At 33.3% G+C, this 19,783-nt stretch overlaps 1 protein-coding gene across 12 annotated transcripts in view; it reads left to right on the top strand.

The window, feature by feature from the left end:
• RBM46 (RNA binding motif protein 46) overlaps positions 1-19,783 on the top strand; it is a 125,702-nt gene that overhangs the window by 11,402 nt on the left and 94,517 nt on the right. For 11 of the 12 annotated variants that reach the window (XR_008296071.1, XR_008296069.1, XR_008296070.1 and 8 more), the window contains exons 2-4: positions 2,821-2,982; positions 6,142-6,609; positions 7,152-7,934. Coding sequence is in view for 9 of the 12 variants with exons in the window: in XM_053216819.1 (XP_053072794.1) it covers positions 2,832-2,982; positions 6,142-6,609; positions 7,152-7,934 (1,402 nt within the window). In the remaining 3 variants the exon portion in view is untranslated. Of the gene's footprint in view, positions 1-2,820; positions 2,983-6,141; positions 6,610-7,151; positions 7,935-9,004; positions 9,106-19,783 lie in introns of those variants that run through there. The other variant, XM_053216824.1, reaches the window with a different exon arrangement.

The following is a 19,783-nucleotide window of genomic DNA, read 5'->3' as shown; positions in this document are numbered from 1 at the left end:
ATCTTAGCTTCATAAAGAAAACTGGGCTAGTAAGTTTAAGGAAATTAGGTAGATGGCAGGTGGAAACTATATGGGTCCAGGAGCTACTTTCTTGCCTCGTTTTCTTCAGAATTACTCCATTGAATGCAATATAATAGCTTGGAAAGAGCTTTAAAGACTAAAAAGATTGTGTGTGTGTAGTGTGTGTGATATAAATGTGTTTGTAGCTATATTCACCGCTCAGAAAACATTTTGCAACTAGGAAGGACTGTAGAAGTCACATGACTAAGGTGTATTAATTTATAATTTCTGCATATTCCACTTGCATGAAAGTCAGTTTGGATGCTTCTTCGTTTTTTGAGGGACTTTTTAAGGTAATGTTGCGGCAAAAGGTATGTCAAAATCATTTTCTTGGCAGGAGGGGATATTTAGCATCAGGCAGACCTGGAATTGAATTCTGTCTGTGCCGCTTTCTGGCTCTGTGATCTTGGATAATTTCTTTGTTAGCCTGCGTTTTTTCATCTGTGGAAATAGTATTTTCTTTTAGCAAAGTTGAGACTCTCTTTTAGTAGTTGTAGAAACTAGAGGTAATGTGTAGAAATTCCATGGCTTTATAATAGGCTACTAAATAAACTGAACTTCTGAGTCTTATTCTCAGTCTGTTTCTTTCTATCTGGTGTCATACTTTTGTTCTGAAATCAGTTACTGTAAAGATAAATATCTGGATTTTAAGCTATAGTTATTCATAGATGTTAGTGATTTTAAAGGTTCCAATATATGCATAAAATTAGTATTTGTGTTAATATTCATTAAGGCTGTCAGATAGGCAGTGTTATTATCCTCATTTTATTTATTTTTAAAACTTTTTTTAATGTTTATTTGAGACAGAGTGAGAGCAAGTTGTGGAGGGGCAGAGAGAGCAGAGAGAGAGAATCCCAAGCAAGCTCTGTGCTGCCAGCACAGAGTCCAACGTGGGCTTCATCTCAGAGACCATGAGCTCATGACCTGAGCCGAAATCAAGAATTGGCACCTTAAATGACTGAGCCACCCGGGTGCCCTATTATTCACATTTTAAAGATGAGGAAATTAAGATACAGAAGGGCTAAGTAACTTACTGAAAATTATAGCTGGTAAGCAAAAAAGGATTTGAATCCAGGCAGTCTGGCTTCAGAGCTGTTGTGCTATATTAAGTACTAGTGAGTATAACTACAGTGACAGTTTCACTTACTTTAGAGCAGTGATTCTTTGGTGATGTCTTCTGCATTCCTATCCTCTATCCTCTGTAGAGATGCAAATACTCTTCCCTAGATATGTGTCTACCATATCACACCCCCGCCCACACAACCTTTGAGAAAATGCACAAAATGTTTCTGAAAAAAGCAAAAACAGTGTGGGTGTGTGAAAAGTTAAGATGTGCTCCTCTCTAGTATTAATCAAAACTAACCTTTATTTGGCCTTAGGTAATTCTAACAAGATTTTTACATCATTGCCTCACTGAATCCTAACAGCAACCTTGCAATAACTTATATTGGTACTCCCATTAAAAAAAAATTTTTTTTTTACTGTTTGTTTATTTTTGAGAGAGAGAGAGAGAGAGAGAGAGAGAGAGAAAGACAACATGAGTGGGGGAAGGGCAGAGAGAGGGGGAGACACAGAATCCTTAGCAGGCTCCAGGCTCTGAGTTGTTGGCATAGAGCCCAATGTGGGGCTTGAACTCAGGAACTGCAAAATCATGACCTGAGCTGAAGATGGATGCTTAACTGACTGAGCCACCCAGGCGCCCCCGTACTCCCATTTTATAATAAGCAAGGAAACAATGAGCTGATCAAGTTTGCACAGCTAGGAAATGGCAGAACTAAGTGTGAAATTGAGGTGCTGGGGGTAAAAATTTCATACTTTTTGAAATGTTGTGCTACAGTGACTTAGTTTCCATTTATAATTACCAAAGTTCTGTTGAAAGCCAAAATGGCTTTCCCAGTGCATTTCCCAGACTGTGGATTTTTATTTTTATATTTGTTCATAGTAATACCAAAGGAGAGAGACGTACAATTAAGAAACAGAAAAAAATAATCTTTAGGATCAATGTGAATTTTCTGATAACCTAACGACATTGTAATTAAGTTCATTTAAAAAAACTAAAAACACATTTTTATGTACAGTGGTCAGCAGAGATCTCAGGTTCTTTCTAGTTCTTGCCTACCCACCCATGTAATTCTTAAGCTGCTGCTAGTTGGAAATCACAGTAGTTCCTGTTTCTGCTCGGAGGACAAGTGGTTGTGATAACCTATGTTCTTTAGTAGCTTCTTTTAGGAACAGGGACTGGTTTGAAATTCTGTTTACTTACTCCAAGCGTCTGTTCAATTTCTGATAACTGTTGGAGTTCTTAGAGATTGCTGACAACATGAGCTATATTGGCATTAGGCTACATTTATCTGAGAATTGTAAGGCACAGTAAAATCCAGTTGGCCTGTATGATAAAATAAACCTTGGGCCATATAGATCAGCAGTGATAATGTATTCACTGATGGCAGTATATTTATTTTGTTACTCCTTCTGCTTTTCTCTTCTCTAACTCCTTTTCATTTATTTGTGTTTTTTTCTCTTTTTCACTTTTGCCTCCCTTTGTTGTAGCTTAGACCTTCTAAAGGTACTGCTTAATTGATCAGTGACATTAAATGGAATTTCTAGCTTCTGCTGTAGAGCAGGACTTAGTGGGCAAGACCACAGTGATCATCAGATGTTAGCAGCCACACTGTTTTTGGTTTCTTGCAACCTAGAGGACTCCTTCATAGATTCCTGGTGCTTCATGTCATAAACACTGTTTTTCGAATTTTGTTTTAGGAATTGCAACCATGAATGAAGAAAACATAGATGGAATAAATGGATGCAGTAAAGTCAGAACTGGTACTCAGAATGAAGCAGCATTACTTGCTTTGATGGAAAAGACTGGTTACAACATGGTTCAAGAAAATGGGCAAAGGAAATTTGGTGGTCCTCCTCCAGGTGTGGATGTATTTATGTTCAAAAAAATTGTATCTTTAATGTACATTAGATGCATATATCATTAGTATCAGTTTTTTTTCTTATAACTGCTTTAAGACCTTAGTAATCATTTTTATAGTTGTGAGAGAAAAGAGATATTATTATATATGTTATGCACATATAATAATGTATGATATTATAGGTGTTATGCATGTTTGACCTTTACATTTTTTTCAACTCTGCTCTTGGTTAAGAAACAGCTGAGAAGGAAGTTGGGTGTTTTTTTTTTCTCAAAATTTTATTAAATTCTAGTTAGTTAACATATAGTGTAATATTGGTTTCACGAGTAGAATTTAATGATTTATCATTTACATGTAACAAACACCAAGTGCTTAACACAAGTGCCCTCCTTAATACCTATCACCTATTTAGCCCATCCTCCCCAAACTCCCCTCCAGCAACCTTCAGTTTGTTCTCTATAGTTAAGAGTCTCTTGTGGTCTGCTTCCCTCTCTTTTTTCCCCCTCCCCTATGTCCATCTGTTTTGTTTCTTAAATTCTACATGTGAGTGAAATCATACAGCATTTGTCTGACTATTTCACTTAGGATAATACGCTCTAGCTCTATCCACATCATTGCAAATGGCAAGATTTCATTCTTTTTGATGGCTGAATAATATTCCATTATATATGCACACATACATACACACACACACACACACACACACACACACACCCCATATCTTCTTTATCCATTCATCAGCTGATGGACATTTGGGCTCTTTCCATAATTTGGCTATCATTGACAATGCTTCTATAAACATCGGGGTGCATGTGCCCCTTCGAATCAGTATTTTTGTATCCTTTGGGTAAATACCCAGTAGTGCAATTGCTGGGTTGTAGGGTAGTTCTATTTTTAACTTTTGAGGAACCTCTGTAACTGTTTTCCAGAGTGGATGCACTACTTTGCATTCCCATCAACAGTGCAAGAGGGTTCCTTTTTCTTCACATCCTTGTCAACATGTGTTGTTTCCTATGTTGTTAATTTTAGCCATTCTGACAGATGTGAGGTGGTATCTCATTGTAGTTTTGATTTGTATTTCCCTGATGATTAGTGATGTTGAGCATCTTTTCATGTGTCTGTTGGCCATCTGGATGTCTTCTTTAGAGAAGTGTCTGTTCATGTCTTCCACTTGTTTATTAATTGGATTATTTGTTTTTTGGGTGTTGAGTTTGATAAGCTCTTTATAGATTTTGGATACTAACCTTTTATCTGATATGTCATTTGCAAATATCTTCTTCCGTCCATAGGTTGCTTTTTGTTGATGGTTTCCTTCACTGTGCTTTTTATCTTGATGAAGTCCTAGTCATTCATTTTTGCTTTTGTTACCCTTGCCTCTGGAGACCTGTCTAGTAAGAAGTTTCTACAGCCAAAGTCACAGAGGTTATTGCCTGTGTTCTCATCTAGGATTTTGATGGTTTCCTGTCTCACATTTAGGTCTTTCACCCATTTTGAATTTATTTTTGTGTATAGAGTAAGAAAGTGGTCTAGTTTCATTCTTTTGTATGATGTTGTCCAGTTTTTCCAACACCATTTATTGAAGAGACTATCTTTTGTCCATCCGATATTCTTTCCTGCTTTGTTGAAGATTAGTTGACTATATAGTTGTGGGTCCATTTCTGGATTTTTTTGTTCTGTTCCATTGATCTACATGTCTGTTTTTGTGCCAGTACCATACTGTCTTGATGACTACAGCTTTGTAACATAGCTTGAAGTCTGAATTGTTATACTTCAGCTTTTTCGTTTTAAGATTGCTTTGGCTATTTGGCGTTTTTTGTGGTTCTGTACAAATTTTAAGATTGTTTGTTTTAGCTCTGTGAAAAATGCTGGTGGTATTTTGATAGGGATTGTATTAAATATGTAGATTGCTTTGAGGGGTGCCTGGATGGCTCAGTTGGTTAAGCGTCCGACTTCAGCTTAGGTCATGATCTCGTGGTCTGTGAGTTCGAGCCCCGTGTTGGGCTCTGTGCTGATAGCTCAGAGCCTGGAGCCTGTTTCAGATTCTGTGTCTCCCTTTCTCTCTGACCCTCCCCTGTTCATGCTCTGTCTCTCTCTGTCTCAAAAATAAATAAATGTTAAAAAAAAAAAATAAAAAAAATTGTAGATTGCTTTGGGTAGTGTGAACATTTTAACAAAATTTTTCTTCCAATCCATGAGCATGGAATGCTTTTCCATTTCTTTGTGTCCTCTTCAATTTCTTTCATAAGTGTTCTATAGTTTTCAGTGCACAGGTCTTTCATCTCTTTGCTTAGGTTTATTCCTTGGTATCTTATGGTTTTTGGTGCAATTGTAAATGGGATCTATGCCTTGATTTTTCTTTCTGCTTCTTCATTTTTGGTGTACAGAAATGCAACAGATTTCTGTATGTTGATTTTATATCCTGTGTCTTCGCTGAATTTGTGTATCAGTTCTAGCAGTGTCTTGGTAGAGTCTTTTAGATTTTCTAGATGGGTTTATAAAGAAGTCAGGTTTGGGTTACTGGGGAAAAGAGTATTCTAGCTATTAAAGGAGAGGTCATTTGGGGAGGATTTTGAAAGAGCAGTGAGTACAGGAGTGGTGTTTATACTAGAGGCAAACCAGATGCAAACAGCAAAATAAATATGTTTTGCCTTTCTACTAGTAGCCAGTGCTGTGTCTTTACTCAGCACCCTCCCATTAGCTTTCTATCACACTTAAAATCTTGGCCTCGAGTCAATGGCACTGACTACCACTTGAATATTGCTTCAAGTACGTTAGTCATACAGGCCCGTGTGCTCTTTGTTGTTCTAATGTATAAAGTTCTTGCTTTCTTCGTAATGATATATTCTCAAAGCTTATTCCCTCATTTCATTCAGGTCTCTGCTTTAAACCTCATGTGTTCAGAGGAGATTTACCTGACTGCTAAAAGTATCAACTCTTTTCTGGCTTTTTCTTCATAGCCTTTATCAGTTATTGTTTATGTTCTCTGTTGAATATATATGCCTTATGAGGGAAGGGTCTTCTGTTTTGTGCAGTGTTTTGTATCCTCAACATCTAGAGTAGTGCACAGTACATAGGAGGCACTGTAAATTTGTGGAATGACTGAATCATTGAATGGTGTATCAAAATATTTTATTAGACTTTGTTTATTTTTGTCTTTTAGGTTGGGAAGGTCCACCTCCACCTAGAGGCTGTGAAGTTTTTGTAGGAAAAATACCTCGTGATATGTATGAAGATGAGTTAGTTCCTGTATTTGAAAGAGCTGGAAAGATATATGAATTTCGACTTATGATGGAATTTAGTGGTGAAAATCGCGGTTATGCTTTTGTGATGTACACTACAAAAGAAGAAGCCCAATTAGCCATCAGAATTCTTAATAATTATGAGATTCGACCAGGGAAGTTTATTGGTGTGTGTGTAAGTTTGGATAATTGCAGGCTATTTATTGGAGCTATTCCTAAGGAAAAGAAGAAAGAAGAAATTTTGGATGAAATGAAGAAAGTTACAGAAGGAGTTGTAGATGTCATTGTTTATCCAAGTGCAACTGATAAGACCAAAAATCGTGGTTTTGCATTTGTTGAATATGAATCTCACAGAGCTGCTGCTATGGCTAGGAGAAAACTAATTCCAGGTAAACTTGACCATTTAAAGTTTACTTTTTCGTATTAGTCTTATTATAAATATGGAAAAATGACAGCACTTCTTAGTTCGATATTTTGAAACTGTGTAATGCCCTTAAAGAGGTATAGAGATGTTTTGCATAAGGAAGTAAAATAAATGCTTCTAAAAGACAAGAAGTTGCTCCTATCTTCTAAATGACAAGAAGAGTCATTATCTATAATAATATACTAATTTACTGAATGTATACACTTTTATTGTTGTTTGATAAAAATCCAAAGGATAGTACCTATAATTCTTCTGATAAAGGTCTATTTTTGAAGTGTATTTGTTCTTTTGCTCTTAAATTTGTTCTGTTTGCTCTTAAAATGAATTCTGTAAGTTCTGGCTGGATTGCCTTAGTAAAAACTTTCATGTGACTTTCTTGTGAGAAACTAATGTTTACTACTACTGATTGGTATGTGAGTTCCTGATTCTTTGGAGAAAATTTTACTTAATAGTTTTTGACTTTTAGTTGTTTTAACTGTCTTCAGGGTAATTTATTCTCTTTTACAGGTACATTCCAACTATGGGGCCATACCATTCAGGTAGATTGGGCTGACCCAGAGAAAGAGGTTGACGAGGAAACAATGCAGAGAGTTAAAGTTCTCTATGTAAGAAATTTAATGATCTCAACTACAGAGGAAACAATTAAAGCAGAATTCAACAAATTCAAACCTGGTGCAGTTGAACGAGTAAAGAAACTTAGAGATTATGCTTTTGTTCACTTTTTCAACCGAGAAGATGCAGTGGCTGCTATGTCTGTTATGAATGGAAAATGCATTGATGGAGCAAGTATTGAGGTAACACTGGCAAAACCAGTAAATAAAGAAAGCACTTGGAGACAGCACCTTAATGGCCAGATTAGCCCTAATTCTGAAAACCTGATTGTGTTTGCTAACAAAGAAGAGAGCCACCCAAAAACTCTAGGCAAGCCACCAACTCTTCCAGCTCGTCTCAATGGTCAGCATAGCCCAAGTCCTCCTGAAATTGAAAGATGCACTTATCCATTTTTTCCTGGAACAAAGCTTACTCCAATTAGTATGTATTCTTTAAAATCCAATCATTTCAATTCTGCAGTAATGCATTTGGATTATTACTGCAACAAAAATAACTGGGCACCACCAGAATATTATTTATATTCAACAACAAGTCAAGATGGGAAAGTACTCTTGGTATATAAAATTGTTATTCCTGCTATTGCAAATGGATCCCAGAGTTATTTTATGCCTGACAAACTCTGTACTACCTTAGAAGATGCAAAGGAACTGGCAGCCCAGTTTACGCTACTTCATTTGGGTAAGTTTAAAAATACTTTAAATAATATTGTACAGTATGAAATTAGGAAATACTATTATTATAAATTATTTTGAACTCAACAATGATATTTAACATAAATTTTACTTCAGTTTTATGAATTCATGGTAAATTTTGTTGAGACTTTTCTCCTGTATAATATTCCTGTATTTAGCTTTTTAAACTTTAGTTAGGGGAAAATTTGGTTTTGATTCACTTTATAGAGTTCATGATCCTATTTCATAAATTTATTGTTTTTGTAATAACTAATCCTCATTTGAAATAATTTCTATATAACTTATAGGATGTTACTTAAACCAATTTCTAAGTAATTTGTCCCTGCATCTTTGGTGAAGTCTACACAGTAATCATTTTGGGGAGTGGGGGTAGAGGTTAGTAAAATCAGACGTATTTCAGATGGGTCATGTGTAGACACAGCCTTATGCTTACCAATCTGGAAATTTGTCATTACTCATGAAAGACAAAAAGCATCACTAAGAGATGTTTATGACCATTCTCTCTAATTTCATGCTTTTAAAAAAGTTTTTCTAAAGCCTTTGAGGGATAATTAAAAAGGCTTTGGGCCACATGGTAACAAAATATTTGGTATTGTGAAGGAAGAGATGTAATACCACTCTGGTATTTTCGTACTTCTGTTTTTTTATTATGTTAGTCTGTCCTCTACAACCAGTTTTTCTCAGTTCTGTTTTTTTTTTTTAAACGAAGCTATGGATTTTAGTTGGTGATTATTTTGTACCTCAAATAATATTTGGTAGAAGAATAGTGGTTTCTTGAAAATAACAATAAAAAGGAAAAGTTTCCTACTAAGGATTATAATTATTTCTTGATTATAATTGTCAAACTCTTAGCTTAAAATTGATTTGTTATATGGTTGCAGAACCATACTACTGGAGCTTATATCTGTTTAAAATTGATATTATCAAATTTGTCAAGAGAAGGCAGTCTGTAAAGAAAACCATTTTCAAGGGGAGAGGGAATTTTATGTATTGTTTGGATCGATTTTATACAGTGCTTATCCATTGTAGCCACTCCTATGGTATGCATATTTTTAGGAGATCCTGATGATTAGGACTTATGGTAGGGTTTCTTGGAAAGAAACTTTTCAGTAATGTCCTCCATTATTAGTTGGAAATATTTGGGAATTTTACTGTCATACAAGTGAGTAAATTCTTATGTATAATTTTCATTAATACACAAAATAGAAACCTTCCATTTTTTCTTTCAATAAGAAGTTTAAAGATAATTTTATATGGGCAGTTTAAGTTTAGTTTATCTTTATATGGACAGCAAATAATTCAAAGTACGGTTCCTAGAGAAAAATGGATCAAATTATTTTTTTGGAGTGGAATATAGATAATTAGTTGGCTGAGCAAGATTTTCTCAGGATACTTGTGTCTGACCTAACATGGTATTACTGAAGCATATTTCTGCCCCCACTCATTTCCCTTAACAAATTTATCTTCACTGAAATTTCTAAGATACTTAAAATATAATCTTAGTTTATGTCAGATTTTCTGTTTAGATGTGATTTGCTCATCTTGTTATCCCATAAAGAAGATATTATATGGAACCAGAGGGTTTTCATCAGCTTTTAATTCCATTATTAACATGGTTTTTACTTGAGTCCTCGGACCATAATTAACTTGTATTGACCTTATAGTTCCCAAAGAAAACCCCTATTTAGGTATAGTATTCCCAACTTGATTATGTTATTTAGGGATAAAATTAGCTTCAGTAAATGAAATACTTACAGGGCACAGTTTGCTTTAGTCATCTATTTCAGATTTTATCAACCTTATCTAAAAGCCACTTATAATAAAAAATTGGACAATTTGTGTTTCATATATTTTCTCAGTTTCTAATTACGATCAGAGAGAAGACCTAAGACTCAAATGTAAGCCAAAACTTTTGATTAAATACTAAAGCTTGTTTGGATGCACTACACAAGGCTTGAGGCCTTGTCTATAGGAAGTAACATAAAAATCCTTATTGCAGTTGACTAAAATATGAGCGAAGATTGAGTTAGAGGCAACTGTGAGAGGAGAAGTAGGGAGAGAATTTAGGGAAGTGTAAGACTCAGAAATCAAGGGTCTAGGAATCTTTCATTAGAAAACACATGCCTGACATTTGGAGGTTGTTAAAGTAAGACAGGAACTATAGACAGCCAGGATGTTACATGTTGCTCTATGGGAAATAAGGATATAGGTTGAATATTGTTGTGGCAATATTCTGGTTTGCTTTTTACTTCTGTTAACATTGGAGTCTGGGCTTCAAAGAGTTGAAGCCTTTTTTGGGTAAAAATTCCTATATTCAGATATAGGAACCTTCAGAGGTTGCAAGCTTTTATTGGGCGGCTAAGGGTTGAGACCATTTGTTGTTGGTGGTGTGTTCTTAGAGGAGGAGGGGTGATATGTTGTTCATATCCTGCTAAATATTTAAGTGTTTCAGGCACTGGGTTTTTCTGAGATCTTGAGAGGTTGCTATTGGCTCCTGGAGTCTCTCAAATAGAGTTCATTGAGTATGAAATCACTTTTGGCTCTATTTTCTTAAATAATCTGAACCTACTTTTCTAGATAATGAATTTAACTGCTATTTTAAGATGTTTTCTTTGTGTGTGTAGTAATTTTTTTTTTTTAGTTTGCTTCATTTTGCATCAATTTAATGTATTTTTAGCATTATTATTTAGTCTTACCTTGATGATCTTTGACTATTATATGTGATATAAAGTCATTTACCTTTTTATTTCAGACTTCTATAAGAACGTACTTTTAATATCCACATTGTTTTAGTATTACCATGCCCATTTTTGAAGTTTGAAAAATAAAAGAGAAAAAAAACAGCCTTTATTTAGTTATTTAGTTAAATGATTATCATTGGTGTTAGGAAAATAGAAATTTTCTTGAAGAGTTAACAGGCATTTAAATGAGCACTAGAAGTTAGAGAGTTTACTTCTAGTGACTATTTAATGGTCTTACCAGAACCCCAAAAGTTCTTAATGGGTAGTATTTTAAAATCAGTTTTTCAAAAGTTTTGGGTTTTTTGGTCCCATTTAAAGTGAGCTCTGTTTTAAGCAGAATACCCCTAATAGAATAAAAATTGAAATCTGGGATTAATGCCAAAATTGAACCCTCATTTTTTTCTTTTGTTTATTTTGTTTTGCTTTTATTTACTTCAAAATTGGAGACCATCTTCATAATGTCATAGAATGACCTCCCTAACCTCACTGGAAACTGATCACCTAACTAACAGGATAAGAAATTAATTGTCACTTGTTTATATTGAGGAGCCTATAATAAGTGGGATACTCAGTGGGTTTAATACTTGTGGGCCAAGAGATAGATAGGTTCTATTCTACATATTTCATGTATGGAGACATCATGGGTCATTCAGAGTCACATCTTTTTAAGTAATCATTTTCTATTTCATAATTTTGTATCTGTTTAATAATAGATTAGACTATCAGTGTGAATAATTTTGCTTTTCCTAAAACTGTGCCTCTGTTTTGAATATGGGCCTTCCAATTTTGCCACTGCTTTCCCTTAGAGGATTCTTTGCCACCTGGGTGTGGGATAAACAGAAATTGAGGAAATAAAGGAAGGTCCTGGAGAGTTATAGTTTTGAAGAAAGTCCTGGAGAAAAGTACTGGAAGAAGGGAGGTAGCCTCTGTGTATTGGCAAATGCACTTTGTTAAATAATTTATTAACAACTAATCGAAGGCAAGGAATTTCTTGTTTCCATGTTTGTATAATACTGACGCACGTGGCAGTTTTACTACACAAAGCTTTCAAACAGGAGTAAAGAACCTCTGTCACAGACCAGCTTGTGCTGTTAATTTTCATTTGACTTGTGTACTGTTGTTTTGGCTATGACCGATGAAGTTTATTTTATTTTTTTAGGCAATAAAACTTTATTTCTCACTGAAGAAATTCAAAGAGCCAATTTTTCTTATATGCCTCTTATGAGGGCTAAGTGTACTTCTGTAAGCAATCAGGAGCTAAATATAAATAAAACATGGTTTTTGGTCTTAAGGAGTCATGGTCTACTGAAGAAGGCAGAGATACAAACTCTGCGTAAGTTGTTTTGAGAATACAGAGGAAGGGCATGCTTCCTACCTGATTTTGAGTTGTAGATCTTGAGGAGAGTTTATAGGCAGAGAGGGGCACAATGTGGGCAAATACCTGTTAGAAAAATAGCATGGTTGTGGGTTTAATGGCAAACAGTTGTGTATAGTGTTTGCTTTGGGGACTTCAGTCAGGTTTTTAGGATTAGAAATTGAAAAGATGTGGATATTAGTTAATTAAAATTTCATCAGTATTGCTTTTTAAAACTTTGCAAGTTTTTTTTTTTTTTTTTTTTTTGGTACAGCTATGATGGCTTTAGTTGCTTTTCCTCTGAGCAAGTAATTTTTTCTGGATGAATCCAACCTAATTTGTGTGGACTATTTTATGTGTCATTTTATGGTCATCTTCATTTTGTGGCTGATTTGCATATTGTTTTTCATATTTGACTTTATAATGACATACATCATTAGAATGTTTAATTTTTTCATGGTCATGGAGTGGTAAAATATTTAGATATATATATCCTAAGCATGATATAGCCATTATGTTTGCTATCCCTTCAATATCATTAAAATTAGGTTTTGATTTATGCTGTCACTTGTAACTTAGTTGAAAGTTATAAAATAGAAGGCACAGCAGGATGTGTGTTTTAATCTGAAAAATAATTGGTGCTTTTTTTCTTATGAGCTATCATTATTTCCAGATTGATGGGCAGAAAGCAAAAATAAAATTTTGACTTTAAAAATTTGTTAATAAATTGCTTTGAAACAAAGAGACACCATCTCCATTTTATTTTTAAATTTAGGAAATAGTTTTGGGAGACACTAAATACAACATAATGGTTGTATCCTATTATAATGAAATTTATTATAAATAATTAAAAATACTACTTTTAGAAGTTATTTTTTCCAGCTTTAATTACAGACCTAACTTTGATGGCACCGTTTCAAATTGATATTTTAAAGAACAAAAATAAGTTGCTGAATTTGCTCTAAAATTCACCTAGTTAAATAAGAAGTAGGATTAGCATCAACATTTATACACTAATTTATTTTCATATGACCAAATGGTGAGACGAAAATTCCATTAACTCAACTATGTGTCTTTGCCCTTTGAGTGGGCCCACTGCTCTCGAAAATACATTTCTGTTCCTCTTGAAACTACTGTATTTTCCTGAAATATCATCAATCTGGTGTTACTCGTGATTCTTACCTTACTAACACTTTTGTATTAATGAACCATAATTATCATGGTGTTAGTACGGTGAGAGAAGCGGCTTATTTAACAGAGTATGGAGTAAGAAGTACAAGAACCTGTAGCCTCAGCCACCAACAAACTGTAACCTTAGATGGCAAATAAAATCATTTACTCTTTGTGCATCTCAGTGCCTTCACTTATAAAATATCAGGGTTTTACTTGGTGAGCTTTAAGGATTCCTTTATCCCCCCCGATTTATGGTTTTGTTTAAAATACAGACAAAAATCTTATGAAGGACTAAAAATAATACTTGGTTTTTTTTTATGTGTACCAAAGTACATTTTTGAATTCAAATAGTCTTAAAACCAAGAACTGCTTTTGCAAGAACTAACTATCCATTTAATATCCCTTCCTATATATAATTGAAAGCTTTTATCTGTCTACTTCACAGCAGAACATCTGGTTAAAAAAAAAAAAGTCAGTCACCTGTTTTATTTGCATGATGACAAGTAATTGCTTTCTGGTTCTTTCCTTCCCTGAATTTGACAGTTAAATATAATCAAAACCAAGATTTTATAAAACAACCTAACTACTTAAAAGTTTGGAAATTCGTTTTCTTTTGTAACAATCTAGGAAAATAATAATGTGTATTAAAACATACATGTGACCAGTGTTCCAGTTGTTCCATGTTATTAACCGGCTAATGTGATCTGTGATTTCATTTACTTCATACATTTATTTGATCATGTTTGATCCTTTATCCTACAATTTCTTAGTATCTTTGGTTAATACATTCCTAAAATACCTGTTCTTATACACATTTTAACAGTAGCTACTGTTTTATTTTTAAACTTAACGTCTGTTTTTGTCATTTAATATTTAAAAAATAATGGTTTGTAAATTTTCCCCTCTTGTATCAAATGTCACAATAAACTTTGCATGTATACTCAATTCTTAGATGTCAGCAGCAGTGTATAATTTTGCCATATGATGTCACCTAAATATATTTTTTAGCGTGGCTTTGAAAGGAAATTTAAATGTTATATTGATTTTGCTCTTCTTTATGGCTTATTTTTTTGCAGGGGTGGGTGGTTAGCATCAGTAAAATGTGTATGAGAAGCTGCACTTAGTCTTCTGCCTGTCATGCCTTTGTTTATGCTTCCTATTTAAAATTTAGTAGGCGATAATTGCTTATGCTGTAAGCAGTATAATTTTGTGAGTGGACTAGTGAATGGAGACAGAAGATGTTTTGGAAAATGGTTTTACTGTGATGAATTTATTCAACTGATCATCTGTGCTTTTAACTACTTGAAAATTATTCAGTGTGGGTTGCTTCCAGGCTTTTTGGTTGGATTAATATATCTAATTTTATTAGTTAATTTCAGATATATCATCTATTCTAGAGCAATTTATCCTCTGTTTAGAGTAATACATCTCTATGTAAGACATGTTAGGGCATTACCTCCAAAAATGGTGCACTTACCTCTGGGGATTCAAAACAAAAGAAAACAAAATTAAAAAAACCTTTAGTCTCCTCATCTAATTAGAAGTTTTAAATCACCAGAATATTAATAAGTACTTGGATTTTCTTGCTCCTTATATTTGTAGTATTGGCCTAAAGATATGCTAGTTACATGTGAGGCATTATTTATCTCATAGTAAGTGACATTTAAACTATAAAAATGACGTGTATATGGATTTTTTATACATAATGTAATTCATATTTTAAGAAAATGATTTGTCTAACTGTATACCTTCCTGCATTGTTTTGATTCAGTAAATACAATCTATATACCACATTAATAGTGAATTAGTGAATTCTATGATTGTATCTGTAAGTTTAGGTTAAAAAGTAGATAGTAATGCAATTATTAGAGAACAGTCTGTTGTAATTTTATTGCCTGATAATTTGGTGAGGGCACTCTGAAACATCTCTTTTGTGTTTAAACTGTGTAGCTTGTTTTTTTATATACAACTCAAGGGATTGGCATTTGAATAAATAAACTTGAATAAGAAAATGTAAACTAGGACATACAATTCTATCTTCCTTATTCAGTAGATAACTATGTTGACCTTTGCTTTTCATTTTGATTTTCTTTTATTATGTTTTCTAAGGATATTATAAATAGAGATACTTTACTTTTTTTTAACTTTTTTTTGTAATCCTGTTTTCTATGTAGATTTATTTTTATAAGACTGCAGAGCAAGCCCATTAACTTAATATTTTTTCTTGTTACCTTTGTTTCAGCAGTACATGTTCCAGTCTGCTTGTTTACTGGCCAGGTTATGGGGTAAACAAATCATTTTGCAGCTTATGTGCCATATATGTGTATGGCTTTTTTTTCTTCCATTGCTATGTTAATGTTTAGTTCAAGGGTGACTAAATCCATAGTTATGAATTTATGAAAATTATAGATTATTTTGGGCACAGAATTTATAGGATTCCAAGTGAGCCAGTATGAGTCTATGGAAAACAGGTTTAACGTTGTATTCTGCATTATAAAGTTACAATTTTTACCAAAAGTAAAAGAAATAATCAAGCCGGGATGATTCTTACCTGTGTCTACTATGTGTCTACCTGTTTCCTGGAGAGCTCACAAATCAAATTTCGTTGTGTGATCAAGAATACCTTAGAGATTCCTTGGTATGAAATTTAGATTTATCAAGTACAGAAATAGTGATGATACCAGAGTATTGGAAAGTTACTCCTTCTCCCTTAAGAACAAGAGGAGAAAAGGACATGTCAAGCAAAAATAGGATTGCTTTCCCTATGAAAGCACTCTCCTAGCTTCTGAGGGGTTTTCTGAATGTGATGAAAGGATTATTTTTCTTTTTTCACTTCATAAATTTTTTTCCGTATGATTTACTTAGTAGTAGACTTAAGATTTTTAACTTCTTGTATTGCAGTGCATCTAAGATATCTGGGATTTTTCTGCTCTTTTTCCAGTCATCTACTTTTTATTTATATTCCAGCGTTTTTAAAAATCTCACCTCTCTGATTTTTAAAAATCTTTGTACTTTTATTTACTTTTACTTATTTTTATTTATTGTAGTTTATGTGCAAACAAGGAGTTACTACATTAGTGAACATGACTTGGGAGAGAGATAGACAAACTCTTCCGTTAATTCTCTAAGGCCTCTGAAAATGGATTGTTGATGTCAACCACTCTTTAATTTGAATTGGTAAATGAGGGAATTATTTCATTACCTTAAGATTTCAGGTAATTTTTTTTTCAGTTTCTTTAATTTGATATTTTATATTGAGAGTTTTTCTATGACAAGAAAAATTCTGTAGTCCACTCCCAAATATTTATATTTAGATATGGGGTATGAATAAACCAAAACTAAATAATCCAAGTATAATTGGCTTATTTATTTATATTTATCCTGAGATGCTGTTTAAATGTATAGTTCATCAGTTCAGGGAATTTATGTATCCTATTATAAGACTCAATAGGAAAAGTTGGAAACTTACCCTTAGCTCAGCTTCTTATTGGGGAGGGATGGCATTGTTTCATATTGATGGAATGCATGGACTTAAGTAGAATATTTATCTTCCCTCTGTTTTTTCTTTTTTCTTTCTTTTTTTTTTTTAACTGGTAATGGATGGCTTATTCCCTTTAATCTTACCTCATTCTATGAAAGATATGGGTTATTAAAAGTATGTAAAATATAAAAGGATTCAAATTTTAAACTGAAAGAATTGAAGCAATGGGGAATTATGAATAGGAAAATAAAGCCAAGCAAAACTAAACAATTTATTGTTTAGGGATGTATGAATATGTGACAAAACCAAAGAGAAAAGCAAGGGAATGATTAACACTTAAAAAATAGGATCATGAAAAAAATTAGGGTCAAGATTACTTTCAGGGTTAGAAGGAGAAATTGGAAATGATGCAAGAGAGACTTCTAAGTTAATGATAATTTTCTGTTTGTAAGCCTGGGTGGTGAGTACATGTTTTTATTTTTTAAATAATGTGACCTGTACATTTATATATTACACCTTTTTCTGTTTCTATAACATTATTTAATAATTAAGTAAGTAAGCTGCCAAAGAATGAAAGTTAGCTAGTCAGCCAAGAGTAAGAACTTGAATTATTTTGTCAAAACTAGAATGAGTCATTATACTATAGAGATTCTCAAATTAGTGTAATTCAGGGTAATAAAGTTGTGTAGTTTCTAGACCATATATTTTTATTCTGCTCAGACTGTATCTGAAATGTTTTCTTTTGGGCCTCAGAGTTTAATTAAACCTTGACAACTATGGAGGACCTGGAAACTCTGTAATGTGAAGTAGGACAGTGAACAACTAAAGAATTTGGGGCTATTTAGACTGTAAATACTAGTATTTATAGGGGAAATATGATTGCTGTCTTTAAATGTTTGAAGAGCTGGTACATGGAAGAAAGACTTTAATATGAAGCTCCACAGGTTAGAATTAAATCTAATAGAGGAAAGTTTCAGGGAGGCAGATTATGATTTAATATAACCCAGAACTGTGTAAGTTTCTAAAGGACTAAAAACTCTGTATCACTCAGTTCAAAAAGAAAAAAATTAATGTTTATTTTAAATGTTTATATTGCTAAATGTATGGGGAAAGGTAAGATTCTTTACTAGACTATTTTAACTCAGAATTATCTTCCTTAACAGTGCTTGGAGTATATTAGCTTGCTGTTTTGAAGTCCTCTGAAAAATGTACTTTTTGAAACTTTGACTTAAGAAAGTTTTGGCATTCTTATTCTTAAATGAATAACCCTTTTGTTTATTATTATTCACTCTTTTAGGCTTTCTTTTCTCATACTTGGTTTATTAACTGTTAATCCTGGTTAATATGTATGTTCATTAACTAAATACTGAACACTGCTTTTATAAAGCCCTGAGGATTTGTAGTGAATCAGACTCAGTTGCTGCCTGCCTTCATAGGGTTTACATTCCATTGAGAGAGATACTCAGTTACAGTTCTGGTAAACATTGTGAAGAAGTACAGGGTGTATGAGAAGATGTAGTTGGATGACCTGACCTAATCTGGGATGAGAGGATCAGCTAATAGTATAAAATTCACTACTTTAAATTTTGTATAGCATATAGGCTTCATAAAAGAGCATGGCATTTGGAGCCAGATTTCCTGAGTCCATATCCCAGCTTCATTGCTTATTTGGAAAAAGTTATTTTAACCTCTTTGTTCTTCAGTTTCCTCATCTATAAAATGGGAGTGTTAACAGTTTTTATCTCGAAGGGTAATTGTATGTATTAAATGAATTAAAATTTTAAAAGGCCCATTATAGTGCCTTTTGTATGTTAAAATGTGCCTTATATATAAGTACTGAAAAATAATATTTATTCAGAAAACAAATCCAAGAGTTTCCAATCACTTATGATAATAAATATTATTAGTAATAGTAATAATAGTTAAGATTCTTTGAACACTAACCATAGGTACTATACTAAATGCCTTTATATATTATTCTGATGCCTCTTTTAGGTAAATATTACTTTAACGTCTACACTTTTTTTTGGTAACAGATGAAGAAACTTGAGTCTTTAGTAGATTAAATAATTTGCCCAGGATCCCTCAGTTAGCTAAGAGGCTGTTCTTTGTAACTTCACACGATTCTAGTGAAAAACTGACCTTAGTCTAATGTTAAGCATATGATAACAGACTGAATTCGTAGGATCTTTTCGGCCAATTATGCTTCTAAAAGTTAAAATGAATGAGATGGGTCTTTGGTCCATGCTTTACTTCCTTTTCAGAGACCATTTTATCTTATCAGCCCTTCAAGCCGGTTTATTAGACCACTTGAGTGTAGTGCGGACCTCAGAAATCTCTCAAGCCTAAATGAATCATTCTAAATTACAAAGATGTTACAAACAGACCTTGTTTACAAGCTGACTTTGGGATTTTTAAGCTTACTTTAGGGTAAGCATTGACAACCAGTAGTATATGTTGTATCAAGGTGGTGGATGATAAAAATTTTTTTTTTCCATCTATCAGATGCTAGACAGAATTTCAAATAGGCGGAGTTTGTTTCTATCTATTTCATGGTCCCCTTGTTGCTTGGTACTCTCATTTTCTCTGATTATATTCAAAACATCTAAATACATGATTCATCCATATAATTTTTCACTCCACTTATATTTAACTGTGTTTTTTCATTGTTATTTCCTTGCTTAGGAACCTACCAATGGCTTGCTGTTGTGGTACCATCAGGTCCTCTGAACTCCACATTCTCTTTTTCGGAATGTTCTAATGTTTTTCCCCATCTTACCTAACCATAGACAAATACCCTTTGTTTTGATCATCTGAATTTGCCATGCTTATTGGTACTTCCAGACTTTTCCTAGTGTTGTTCACTCTGCTTACAATATTCTTCTACTTGCTTTCATTTACTTAACCTCTTACATTAAGCTTTTCTTAGACACAGTAACTGAGAATTGTTACTTCTTGTTCTTCATAATATTACTCAACAGTTCAGTAATTTTTATATTACTATTTACTGTTATAAAATTTTTAATCCATCAAGATTGTAAAGCCAAGGGTCTTTGTACAAAAGTTTTTTTTAAATTTGTTATTAT

The sequence above is a fragment of the Acinonyx jubatus genome, chromosome B1, assembly GCF_027475565.1.
Source record: "Acinonyx jubatus isolate Ajub_Pintada_27869175 chromosome B1, VMU_Ajub_asm_v1.0, whole genome shotgun sequence".
In the NCBI taxonomy this organism is placed as follows: domain Eukaryota; kingdom Metazoa; phylum Chordata; class Mammalia; order Carnivora; family Felidae; genus Acinonyx; species Acinonyx jubatus.
Note: the sequence above shows the minus strand (reverse complement) of the source record. Positions and strands in the feature narration are given on the sequence as shown.